Source organism: Saccopteryx leptura, chromosome 5 (assembly GCF_036850995.1).
Source record: "Saccopteryx leptura isolate mSacLep1 chromosome 5, mSacLep1_pri_phased_curated, whole genome shotgun sequence".
Taxonomy (NCBI): domain Eukaryota; kingdom Metazoa; phylum Chordata; class Mammalia; order Chiroptera; family Emballonuridae; genus Saccopteryx; species Saccopteryx leptura.
The window spans coordinates 211,154,388-211,168,110 of NC_089507.1; the positions used below are offsets into that span (position 1 = coordinate 211,154,388).

The 13,723-nt window shown below is 45.3% G+C and overlaps 1 protein-coding gene across 1 annotated transcript in view; it reads left to right on the top strand.

Annotated features, from left to right (window-relative positions):
• NDRG3 (NDRG family member 3) overlaps nt 1–13,723 on the top strand; it is a 65,757-nt gene that overhangs the window by 22,638 nt on the left and 29,396 nt on the right. The window contains exon 3 of the mRNA XM_066383866.1: nt 544–579. Within this exon, the coding sequence (XP_066239963.1) occupies nt 544–579 (36 nt within the window). The remainder of the gene's footprint in view (nt 1–543; nt 580–13,723) is intronic.

Below are 13,723 nucleotides of genomic sequence, written 5' to 3' on the forward strand. Positions count from 1 at the left end.
GGCAAGCCTGGGGTTTTGAACCGGTCACCTCAGCATTCCAGGTTGACGCTCCATCCACTGTGCCACCACAGGTCAGGTAATCCTTTCTTTAATTCCTGGTCCTGGGCACTGTAGCTCCTGCCCTCCCTTGCTCCTCTCAGGGTTGGTCTCTTAATTCCTTTCCTCTCAAGGTGCTTCTTAATTCCTTCACCTACAAGGTGCTTCTTTGTAGGTTGCAAGTTTGCTCTCAGACTCTGATCCCTGCCTTGCCCTCTCCCTACAAGTTCTCACTGCTCTGAGATAGGGAGGCAAGGAATTACAAGCTTTCCTTCATCTTCATGGGAAGCCCCCCCAAGGTGCAGTCTCCCCTCGAAACACTGGCCTATTACTAACACATGTTAGGAACCCACCCTGCCTCGGGAGCCTTTCGATGAGTAGAACCAGTTCCGTTGTATGGCCGCCAGGAGGCTGCACATGCACTGCTTGCACTGGGAACTGAATTTGCTGCATGTTCAGGGAAGCCACGTGGGGAAACTGACTGTGTTTTCTGCCTTCTGTTGACAGAACGGTACACGAAACTTCCAGGACTTTGACTGTCAGGTAAGGACTGGACAGGCGCCGAGGAGGGCTTGTGTCCAGGTGCTCTGCAGGGCTTCCCTCCCTGGGCTGGTGAGCTGGGGGGCTGGTGAGCTGGGGGCGGGAGGAGTCGGGTCTCTCTTCACGGCAGTCACGGTGCCTTCCTGCTCTTTCGGTTATTGCATCAAATTTATTTAAAATAATTTGCTGTTATATCCAAAATTTTGTCTGCCAGATGCCTGTTTTATGGTTTTAGGTTACTAGGTTGAGCTGTCTCTGTGATTAAGATTTCCTTTCCTCCAGTGTTCTGGAATCCCCAGTCACTGGTGTCAGATGGAATGCTGCCACCTCACTGCAGAGAAGGTGGGGGAGAGACAGTTTGGGGGAAGACTTAAAATCTCCCCCCCCAAAAAAGACCAGTGTTATTAATATTAAATACAGATTTCTCTTGGCTTTATGTTTAAATACAGAATTCAACCTGGCTCATTAGTATTTTCTTAAATGATAACTATTCTCCTAGTCTGCATTTTTTGGCCTATAGCTCTACTGTCAATGTAAAAATCAATAAAATGGACCAACAGTTCCTCATCTCTGTACTTTATCTATTGAATGGCCCTGAAAGAAATGGAAGGATTGAGTACATGGAAATGGGAAACTTATAAGCCCTTGCAGCTACCCTCCTGGTTTAGGGATGATGTCAGAGCAGCGGCTGTCAGAAACCGCGTGGAGTAGACTCCCAGGGTACGTGGCAGGAAAGGCAGGTGTTGGGAAACCAACTCCCTTGCTTCCGGGATTCCACCAACCAGTATAACCACAGGCAAACAGTTATTTCCAGATGTGCATTTTATGTTCATTGTAGTGGAATCTGTCGCATTAGCATCAAAAGGAGGAACTAATATTTATCTCATAGGCAAACCAGTTAGATCCTCATTTATTGGGTAACTATTATAGGTACTAAAGATAGCTCATATCCAGTCCTTGGAGCAATATCACAAGGTGGTTTTTATTATTCCTGTTTTACAGTTGAGGAAATTGAGAATCAGGTTTCTTAATATACCATTGGGTGAAGTTAGGGTTAAAAAACCTATTCTTTCCGGAATCCATTGCCTGTTCTTTCCCACCTGGAAATGTCCAAAGCTGAGATGTTATGAGGACCGTGAATTGTACTTAAAGCTGAGATTCCTTGGCAAGATGGAGATTCCTTGTAAGGGGCGGGCTCATAGCATGTTACAGATTTCTGAACACTGGTGCCAGACACCTCTTGGTGTGACTCTCCCTCCCTCTCTCTCTGTCTCTCCCTTTCCCCCCCCCTCTAAAAATCAATAAATAAAATCTTTAAAACTAAAAAAAACCAAATTTTAAATTTATTTGGTTCGTCATGCTAGATATACGGGTTTGTATCCTCTTTTCTGACTTATTATTAGAACGCAATCTCATTTCCATATCACTTTAAACTCATAAAAATTTCTAATGCCTGCCTTGCTATTTCATCATATGGCTTTACCATGACTTAGCTACTTAATTATTTTGGGAAATTTGATAGCTTATATGTTCAATTCACTTCACGCTTTAGTGCATAAATTTTGTCCACATTTTGGGTTATTTCCTTAGATTGATTCTTGGAATAAGCATATTTAAGGCCCTTGGCATATCTTGTCAAATTGCCTTTCATTTCCACCAGAGGGGTACTCAATAAATATTAATGGAGAGTAGCCAGACCAGGCAGTGGCACAGTGGATAGAGCGTTGGACTGGGATCAGAGGACCCAGGCTTGAGACCCCAAGGTCACCAGCTTGAGCACGGGCTCATCTGGTTTGAGCAAAGCTCACCAGCTTGGACCCAAGGTCACTGGCTTGAGCAAGGGGTTACTCAATCTGCTGTAGGCCCACGGTCAAGGCACATATGAGAAAGCAATCAATGAACAACTAAGGTATCGCAGCGAAAAACCTAGTGATTGATGTTTCTCATCTCTCTCCGTTCCTGTCTGTCTGTCCCTATCTATCCCTCTCTCTGACTCTCTCTGTCTCTGTAAAAAAAAAAAAAAAAAATTAATGGAGAGTGAAACGTTGCTGTCTCCCCGTCTGTATCATTCTCATAGAAGAGGCTGATAATAGAGTGAACTCTCGAGAATGGAGTTCTTGCTCCTGGGATAATCCAGGCATGGCCAAGGGCTGACTCATTTCATGCTGGCTGTTTAAATGCAGTAGCTCTTTAGAGGGCTGATTTATAGAACCCAAGTTGATGAATGGTTTTTAGTACCATAATTGACATGTATGCCTGTGACTGGCCTCTTCTAAAGGGGTTTAAACTGTCCCCAATCACTTGGGAAGTGGACATTATTACAAAAATAAGAATTAAGTGAAATAAACGTCCTGAAACTTCCTTCCATAGAAGAGAGGTAGCTGGAGAGAGCAGGGATACAAGTGCCTGCTGCAACCTGTGTTAGGAACCTTGATCAATTCCATGCTCCTCCCAGGCCCTGCAGGATGAGAATGTGGTCCCAGTACACCTTTCAGCCACTGCTTCCCTGTGTGTACCCCACCCACCTCCAGGAAAACTGGAATTACTACTGTTTTATCCCTGCTTCTGCTTTCTGCTTTTCCTTTTTTTTTCTGAAGGTAGAAGCAGGGAGCAGTCAGACAGACTCCTGCATATGCCAGACCAGGATCCACCCGGCATGCCCACCAGGAGGCGATGCTCTGCCCATATGAGGCACTGCTTCGTTGCCGCTGGAACCATTCTAGTGCCTGAGGCAGAGGCCGTGGAGCCATCCTCAGTGCCAGGTCCAACTTTGCTCCAGTGGAGTCTTGGCTGCGAGAGGGGAAGAGAGACAGAGAGGAAGGAGAGGGGGAAGGGTGGAGAAACAAATGGGCACTTCTCCTGTGTGCCCTGACTTGGAATCGAACCTGGGACTTGCCAGACTGACGCTCTGCTGCTGAGCCAACGGGCCAGGGCTGCTTTTCCTTTCTTGATGGCCTTTGTTCATAGTTCTTCCCCTTAAGGTACCCCCACCTTTTCTTGTTTTGGAAGGAGAGAGAGGGAGATTGATTTTTTTTTTTATAAATAAATTTTTCTTTTACTGGGGTGACATCAATAAATCAGGGTACATATATTCAAAGAAAACATGTCCAGGTTATCTTGTCATTCCATTCTGTTGCATACCCATCACCCAAAGTCAGATTGTTCTCCGTCACCTTCTATCTAGTTTTCTTTGTGCCCCTCCCCCTCCCCCACCCCCACCCCCTCTCCCTCCTTCCCTCCCCCCGCCCCCCCTGTAACCACCACACTCTTGTCCGTGTCTCTTAGTCTCGTTTTTATGTCCCACCAATGTGTGGAATCCTGCAGTTCTTATTTTTTTCTGATTTACTTATTTCATTCCGTATAATGTTATCAAGATCCCACCATTTTGTTGTAAGTGATCTGATGTCATCATTTCTTATGGCTGAATAATATACCATGGTGTATATGTGGCACATCTTCTTTATCCAGTCTTCTATTTTTTTCATAGTGATTAAAGCCTTTAAGCAAACTCTTGGCCAATACAGCAAGAATCCATAAAAGAGTAGTGTCCTTAACATGTTCACCAAGTCCAAGTTGGCCCCAACACCATGCCAAATCCCTGAAAAATGCAACCCTACCCCAGTTCAGTCTATTAGGAGCTGTCACAAGGAGCAGGAGTCCAGGAAAAGTCCACATCCAGGAAAAGTCCACATGGCACTGGAATTGTTGTCACAATTCTATACTTTGCAGCTCACATCCAAGTCCCAATGACCACTGCTTCTAGCTGGTAATGATTCAGGTAGACTGGAAAAGCCATCTGCAGCATGTATGGAGATGGAGCTTCTGTTCTCCTCTGCCTGGAGAGATGAGACCAGGTTGCTTTTCCTTGGAGCTCTGTGACTGTGGCTTGGTAAAGAGAACCTTGGGATACACTAAGCTGGTGGCAAAGGTAGATTCATAATAGAAGTTGGCAAAAAGGGGAAAGAGAGCTCTAAATTAGGAGTAAGTCCCAGCCTGAAATATGAGTGGGAAATTGAGGTAGGAGGAATAAAGGAAACACTATATATTAAACAAAGCAGCAGAAAAATAGGACTATCAACACCCACAGCAGAGATCTTCGAGGGAAGAATAAAAAACCTGACTATTCAGACAAGACATAGTTAAGTGGCCTTGTGCAAATGAGATCAGTTTACCTGCTTCTTGGAATAAATACCCTAGGCTCGTCCATAGTGTCGTAGATGGGCCCGACGGCCCTGAGCACCTTCAGCCTTCAGTGGCAAACCCCAGCATTCTGGGCAAGGTTAGGTCATAGGTGGCTGGAGCAGGGCTGGAAGAGACTGAACCCTCCCTTAGAGAAGCGAGGGAAAAGCCTTACCTTCCAGTGTCCCTGTTTCCTCACAGCAGAGGCATGTAAGTCTGGCAGGCTTTAGCTCAATGACCTTTCTTTCCACTATTGAAGCAGGACCCAGATGGCATCCTATGAGACCCCTTTGGGGCATTGGAGCCTTTAAGGGCGTATCCTAAAAGCTGGTAGTTCCCCTGATCTCTATTGAGCTTTTTCTGCCTCTTGGTATCTTAAAAGCCATGCTCAGAAGATCTCGCTGAGGGGTTTGAGGATCCCCATCTGCCTATATAAATCTTTTCCATATATCTGGAGCTATTTGGAAAAAGTCAAAACAGTGTTATTAGCTGGATCAAATAAAGAAGGTAGTAGTTTGCAGGAGAAAAAGGTTTGGCGTCTCCTGTTCATCAGCATTCAAAAGAAATTTAAAAATTTTTTAAGTAAAAAGCATGATATGGTAGACCCATAGAGTTCCAGGATATGACTCCCCCCTTTTAAATTTTTTTAAATTGACCTTAAAATATTTGCTGGGTACACTTTAATAATACCTTGACTTTAAAGATTGTAAGAATGACAAAATACAGTACATGCTTTTGCTCCATATGCAGGAGCATTGTCAGTTTAACCAGTTTAGGAAATCCAATAATAGAACAGTGCATACAGACAATGAGCTATAACATGCTTAGCAGCCTCTCCTGTTCTGACAGAGGTTACTATAAATCCAGAATATGTATCCACTGTAACGTGGACATAGGACTGTTTGCCAAATGAAGGTATATGAGTAACATCCATTTGCCAAAGTTGTCCTGGTATGGGTCCTTGAGGGTTAACTCCAAATGAAGGGGCAGATTGTAGTATAGGACCCCTTGGACAGGATTTCCTAATCTGCCGTGCTGCTTCCTGAGAAAGTTGAAACTGTTTACACAGGGCTGCAGCGTTCTGGTGATGAATAGTATGAGACTGAATTGCTCGATCTGTCATGGTTGCTCCAAATAATTTTCTTTTGGGTAGTTTGATGAACAAGGGCATTCCTAGGCCCTGGCCGGTTGGCTCAGTGGTAGAGCATCGGCCTGGTGTGCAGGAGTCCCAGGTTCGATTCCCGGCCAGGGCACACAGGAGAAGTGCCAATCTGCTTCTCCACCCCTCCCCCTCTCCTTCCCCTCTGTCTCTCTCCTCCCCTCCCTCAGCCAAGGCTCCATTGGAGCAAAGTTGGCCCGGGCGCCGAGGATGGCTCTGTGGCCTCTGCCTCAGGCGCTAGAATGGCTCTGGTTGCAACATAGCAACACCCCAGATGGGCAGAGCATCCCCCCCTGGTTGGCGTGCCAGGTGGATCCCGGTTGGGTGCATGCAGGGAGTCTGTCTGACTGCCTCCCTGTTTCCAACTTCAGAAAAATAAAAAAATTAAAAATTAAAAAAGGGCATTCTCTTGTGCTAAAGCTCCAGGGAGCATGGAGTGAGCTCGAGTATGTCCTATAAAACATGGAGCTCTGTGTTGACATACAAGTCTTTGAAGAAGAAGGAACTGCTGAAATAGTTCATCAGCATTTGTCCCTAAGACAGCAGTCTTTATAGTGGAAACATCATAAGTAAATATTTGCTGTCTGTATATAGATTAAAGGGGGAATATGGCAAATGCTGAAAAGCCACGATCATGGCATATAATTCTAGACTTTGAGCTGATTTTAAGTTGACAGTTTCAGTATAAAGTCCGTTGATTTGCAAGAGCGATTTGCCATTTAGTGGAAGTTTCCCAGAGCCATTGTTGTTGATCCTTCGAAAAAAGGAACAACAATAATTTTGAGGCTCAAAACCTATAAGCTGTAAGCGTCGCCTATGCCCCTTGATAATTCAGGAGGCAACAAGATCAAAATATGGAAATATATTCCATGGGCTATTAGATGGTTCAGTGTGCCCAAGCTGTAGCTGCTCTTGTACCAGTTGAGCAGCTGCCCTAAGTTTCTCCTGAGAAAGGGGCCATTGGTTTACCCATATAGGATTATCTGATTTCCAAGTAATTGGGTCTGCACAATGCATTATTGAGGTAGCAGGAGCTACCAAGGCCCCTATGCTAAATTTTGATATCCTAATCCACACCTTCTGGTATTCGGTGCTATTTCTATGGGGGTGAGAATTCCTCGCTGTTCTTTCCCTAGTCCCTTGGTGGGCAAAAATCCCCGATCAAGCATCTGAGTACTGACAACCATTAGGACTGACAAGCAACACTCCATATTTTTCAAAACATCTCTACCCCACAAATTAACTGGCCATCCAGGGAGCACATAAAGCTTAAAAAATCCAGAATGGCCTTCTTAATCTTAACAATGTAGAAAACTAGAACTTTGTTGAGGGGATTTACTCTGCCCTATACCTTGTAATTCTGTGGCTGCTGCATGAGTGAGCCAGGAAGGAGGCCAATGTAGCTTAGCAATAACAGATACATCAGCTCCAGTATCTAAAAGTCCTTTAAATTTAAGCCCATGTATTGTTAGTTCTATTTCAGGGCGTTCCTGACCTATTTTTTTTTAATCCAACTGGCAAAATCAAAGGAGCCAAATCACCAATTTGCTTGGGGCCCCTTTTGCAGGATGTGGCCTGAGAAGCAGAATTAGCATCTTTATACTATTCTTCTAACTGCCTGAATTAGCCGTGAGACACATTTTTTTTTTTTTTTTTTTATTAATTTTGATGGGGTGACATTGATAAAATTGTCTTCCGTCACCTTCTAACTGGTTTTCTTTGTGCCCCTCCCCTCCCCCAACCCCCTCCCTCTCCCCCCCACCCTGTAACCCCCACACTGTTGTCCATGTCTCTGAGTCTCATTTTTATGTCCCACCTATGTATGGAATTATATAGTTCTTAATTTTTTCTGATTTACTTATTTTGCTCAGTATAATGTTATCAAGGTCCATCCATGTTGTTGTAAAAGATCCAATGTCATCATTTCTTTTTTTTTTTTTTTTTTTTTTGTATTTTTCTGAAGCTGGAAACGGGGAGAGACAGTCAGACAGACTCCCGCATGCGCCCGACCGGGATCCACTCGGCACGCCCACCAGGGGCGAAGCTCTGCCCACCAGGGGGCGATGCTGTGCGCCTCCGGGGCGTCGCTCTGCCTTGACCAGAGCCACTCTAGTGCCTGGGGCAGAGGCCAAGGAGCCATCCCCAGTGCCCGGGCCATCTTTGCTCCAATGGAGCCTTGGCTGCGGGAGGGGAAGAGAGAGACAGAGAGGAAGGGGGGGGGGGTGGAGAAGCAAATGGGCGCTTCTCCTATGTGCCCTGGCCGGGAATTGAACCCGGGTCCCCTGCACGCCAGGCCGACGCTCTACCGTTGAGCCAACCGGCCAGGGCCGATGTCATCATTTCTTATGGCTGAGTAGTATTCCATAGTATATATATCCCAAAGCTTTTTAATCCACTCGTCCTCTGATGGTCACTTGGAGATTGATTATTAAGTTCTAAGAATATAGGTGACTTTATTCTCATTTTGGGGGGGGGGGAGAATCATAGAAAAAGCTAAGTTTTTGGTTTTTTTAATCACCACCCCCAATCCTAGTGTCTTCTCCTGTCACTAGAGGGTTTGTTTATCTGCCAGGTGCCCCAAACACGCATTCTTCCATCTTAGCAGCCTCACTGGGAAGAGAAGGTCTTTACCTGTAATTCTCGGAAAAAGGTCAGGGAAGGGTTGTTGGATTAAAATGGGTCAGCTAATACATGTGTGGGTATAGGAAAACCCTTCCTACCTGGGCATTCCTAGAGAGGCCATGTTCTGACCATGTTCTGGGCTGTTGTGTGTGGGTTAGTTGTTCATTTTCCTCATTGCTATCTAAGATTATGTGAAAAAGATAGTGGAGTTGGCTTTGAAGGAGGAAAAGATAGCTATGTTGACATAATTGCAAAAGAAGCTTTCAGATGAAGAGCTGATTTCTGATAAGGTTGAGAGTTGTGGGTGGTTGACAAGTAAAAGTAGATGTCTGAGAGAGGTGAGAGGGGAGAAAACTGAGGATTGAGGCAGAGAAAATGTAACAGAACTTTAAAAAGGAAAATGTGTTCTACTGGGAGGTAGAAGGCTGACCTGAGTAATTATGAATTATGAAGGGAGTAAATGAGGCTATGCAAATGAACTTTATACCACTATACAGAGATAAGGTAATGGTGGGGGTATTACATAAAAAATGCTGATATAATAATAAAAACTATCCCCAAGGCTCATACAGTAGCCTGCTTGCTAGAAACAGAGTAAAATTTCACACTAATAAAAATGTTGACATTTCCAAGAGTATGTTGTCATACAAGTTTACCTAAACTCTTTCAGACTGGCCAGAGAGAGGGAGAAGTACTAACAGGTGTGAATTGATCAGAATTTAACTCAGTCCAGAAAGATACGACATTCTGATTATGTAGTTCTACTGACGGCACGTTTAGCTAAAGGAGCAGGACTCGGAAAAGTGAAAGTTGATTATAATCGAAAAGTGAAAGTTGATTATAATCAAATAATAGTAATATCCTAAAACCCTTAAATTCTTAACAAAAAGACTCTTAAACTACATTTTTGATTGAGAGGGAGTCAGTCCAGGATGGAGAAGTGTGTTGGGGACCAGTACGATTTCAGGGTGTTTTATAAGTGGAGAATGAAGGGACTTTGTTCAAATACCTAACCTTGGAATTGTAAATAATCAGAGAATACTGGAAGAGAACTCTGCCCGAGCCTACTAAAACTATAGTACCATGGGCTCAGCCCTTTGAGCAGACTGTCACTGTGTCATCACGCCCTGCAGAATGCTAGGCTGCACGAGAGGTAACTGGGCAAACAGCCCGTGGAGCAGTGATAGTTGACTGAAGTGGACCAGTGTCGGCAGCTTCACCCCTGCAGCGGCCTGACCCTTGAAGCAGCTCCAGCCAGGGCTTTGCATGTTCATCTCCAGGCGGGGACTTGTTCAAGCTCTTCACACACAGGGTCACAAGGGGTATATTTAGAAACTGATGTGGAGGTGAGTGCGTCCTTTCTTTATTCTGCTAATAACAGTCATACATTCACAAACTTGGAAATGAAGAGAAACTGTATGAGACACTGACCACCAAGGACTGCTCGGGAACCCTTGTCCCTTTGACCCTTTGGTTATTACACAGTTTGAGGGTATGTTATAGGAGGTAGGAGCTGAGACTCTCTAAAACGTGGACATTTTGTGAACCAGTTTTAACAGCTCTGAATTTCATCTAAATTATGAAGTGATGACAAATTACTTTGCCCTATTCCCACATCTGCTTTTACCATGTTTTCCGACCTTATCTGTTCTCTTTTCATCATCCTTCTTCTGAACTTCCCTCAAGTTCATTATCCCCTATTCCACTCCATTCCCCCTGCCCCAACTCTCTCTCCCTCTCTCTTTTTCTCTTCTTCCCTCCTTCCCTATCCCCATCAATCACCTGGCTGCACAAGGTGTGCTAACTAACCCTAGGGTCAAAGTATAAACTGATTTTTCCTTCAGGTCCCAGTAGCACAGCTGAGGCCAAGTCGGAATATTTAAGACGCTACTGAGGTTTGGATATGACAGAAGGAAGTCGACAGCAACTAGATTGTCAGGGTGACAGATTGTTGCACTTCTCTTCACTCTGGGTTCTGAAGTGTCACCCATCTGGCAAGGGCTGGCTTCTCTCTTTCTCTTGAGTCTTTCTGTCTCTCAAGAAATGAAACATGAAAGAGAGCAAACTTCCTTGAGTTTCCTGTACTATTCAATCACCTCCAGGGAGGAAACAAGCTCTAATGTCAGTGTCATTTCTTCTCCAAGTTTTTACACTTAATATACAGTGTGTCCGTAAAGTCATGGTGCACTTTTGACCGGTCAGAGGAAAGCAGCAAAAGACGATAGAAATGTGAAATCTGCACCAAATAAAAGGAAAACCCTCCCAGTTTCTGTAGGATGATGTGGCAGCATGTGCGCATGCGCAGATGATGATGTAACACCGTGTATACAGCGGAGCAGCCCATGGTCATGCCAGTCGAGATGTGGACAGTACAGAGGAAAGTTCAGTGTGTTCCGTGGCTCGCTAAATTCGAATCCGTGACCAGTGTGCAACATGAATATCGGTGCGTTTATAACAAAGCGCCACCACATAGGAATAACATTACTCAGTGGGATAAGCAGTTAAGGAAACCGGCAGTTTGGTGGAGAAACCCCATTCTGGTGGGCCATCAGTCAGTGACGAGTCTGTAGAGGCTATACGGGATAGCTACCTAAGGAGCCCTAAAAAATCTGTGCATGAGCCCACATCGAACTGCACTGAATAGGTATGAAACTGGGAGAGTTTTCCTTTTATTTGGTGCAGATTTCACATTTCTGTCTTCTTTTGTTGCTTTCCTGTGACCGGTCAAAAGTGCACCATGACTTTACGGACACACTGTATGTGTGTGAACATACACAATCTATAGATCAGCAGTTCTCAACCTGTGGGTCGCGACCCCGGCGGGGGTCGAACGACCAAAACACAGGGGTCGCCTAAAGCCATCGAAAAATACATATTTATTATACAATACATTTTTAAATAAAATATGTATTTCCGATGGCTTTAGGTATGTATTTCCAATGAGCCAGAGAGAGGGACAGACAGACAAGAAGGGACAGAGATGAGAAACATCAATTCTTCGTTGCAGCATCTTAGTTGTTTATTGATTGATTTCTCATATGTGCCTTGACCAGGGGCTACAGCAGACCTAGTAACCCCTTGCTCAAGCCAGCGACCTTGGGCTCAAGCTGGTGAACCTTGCTCAAACCCGATGAGCCCTCGCTCAAGCTGACGACCTCAGGGTCTCAAACCTGGGTCCTTCATGTCCCAGCCCGACTATCCGCTGCCACCACCTGGTCAGGTTCTGTGTATATCTTTTTGCACGTGTGACCATGTCTGAGAATTTCTTTAGATTACACTTAAAAGTAAAACGGCAAGAGAGTAGACACCTCTAAACTTCACTAGAAATTACCAAATTGTCCTCCAGAGTAGTTTCTTTAGTTTACATGGCCACCAGCAGTGTATGAGACTTCCTAGTTCTCTACATCTTGGCTAACATGTGGCGTTGTCTAACTTTAAACTTGTTGCCATTCTAGTGTGTCTGAAATCACATTTCAGTGATTTAATTTGCACCATCCTGACTGCTAATAGAGTTAATGTCTTCCTTCTCAATTTCTATTGCAGCATCCTATTTCTTTCTTTTATAGCACTTATCACAGGCTGTTATTATGAGTTGGTTGATTTGTGTGTTTATTGTCTGCCTTCCTGTTAGAACGTAATCTCTGTCTGAGAGCAGGGACCATGTATATCTCTTTTACTCACTATATTATCCCCAGAGCTCACTCCAGGTTCTGGTAGCAGGGATTCGATCAATAGTTGTTTAATCAATGAGCCTGATGGTGGTGGAGGGGTTGCTCAGGAAGTCTGACAGTACTGCAAGAGAAATGTTCACATAACAACAGAAATTTGTCTTTGCATTCCTTCTTTTTTGTGTGTGTGGCAGAGACAGAGAGAGTCAGAGAGAGGGACAGATAGGGACAGACAAACAGGACGGGAGAGAGATGAGAAGCATCAGTTCTTCGTTGTGGTTCCTTAGTTGTTCATTGATTACTTTCTCATGTGTGCCTTGACCGGGGGGCAACAGCAGACCGAGTAACCCCTTGCTCAAGCCAGCAACCTTGGGCTCAAGCTGGTAAGCTTTGCTCAAAGCAGATGAGCCCACGCTCAAGCTGGCGACGTTGGGGTCTTGAACCTGGGTCCTCCACATCCTAGTCCGACGCTCTATCCACTGCGCCACTGCCTGGTCAGGCTGCATTCCTTCTATGCAAACCCTGTACGTAATCTGTTTCATAGCTGGTCCATTTACAGTACCTGATTCTCCCCTTTCTTCCCTTTTTTCAAGCCTTTGAATAGGAGGTAGCAGTAATAGAGAATAGCGGGACTATAGTTTGATTTCATAGAGAGAACTGCTCCAGCCTGGGGCCTCTGATTTAAGATATGCTAATAGTCAATTAGCTGAGATTGTTCTGTGCCCCCATCAGAGAAGAAACCAAAGCTCTGATGAGGTTCATTACTAGATAGGAAATGTAGTTGGGAGCCTTCCACTTTTTGGGGGGATTCTTTTTTTTTTTTTTTTTTTACAAGGACAGAGAGTCAGAGAGAGGGATAGACAAGGACAGACAGGAACAGAGAGAGATGAAAAGCATCAATCATCAGTTTTTCATTGCGACACCTTAGTTGTTCATTGATTGCTTTCTCACATGTGCCTTGACCACGGGCCTTCAGCAGACCGAGTAACCCCTTGCTTGAGCCAGCGACCTTGGGTCCAAGCTGGTGAGCTTTTTACTCAAATCAGATGAACCCGTGCTCAAGCTGGCGACCTCAGGGTCTCGAACCTGGGTTCTTCCGCATCCCAGTCCGATGCTCTATCCACTGCGCCACCGCCTGGTGAGGCTTGGGGGGATTCTTTTTTTTTTTTTTTTTAATTTTTTTTTCCCTTTTTTTGTATTTTTCCGAAGCTGGAAACGGGGAGAGACAGTCAGACAGACTCCCGCATGCGCCCGACCGGGATCCACCCGGCACGCCCACCAGAGGCGATGCTCTGCCCACCAGGGGGCGTCGCTCTGTCGCGACCGGAGCCACTCTAGCGCCTGGGGAGGCCAAGGAGCCATCCCCAGCGCCTGGGCCATCTTTGCTCCAGTGGAGCCTTTGGCTGCGGGAGGGGAAGAGAGACAGAGAGGAAGGAGAGGGGGAGGGGTGGAGAAGAAGATGGGCGCTTCTCCTGCGTGCCCTGGCCGGGAATTGAACCCGGGACCCCTGCACGCCAGG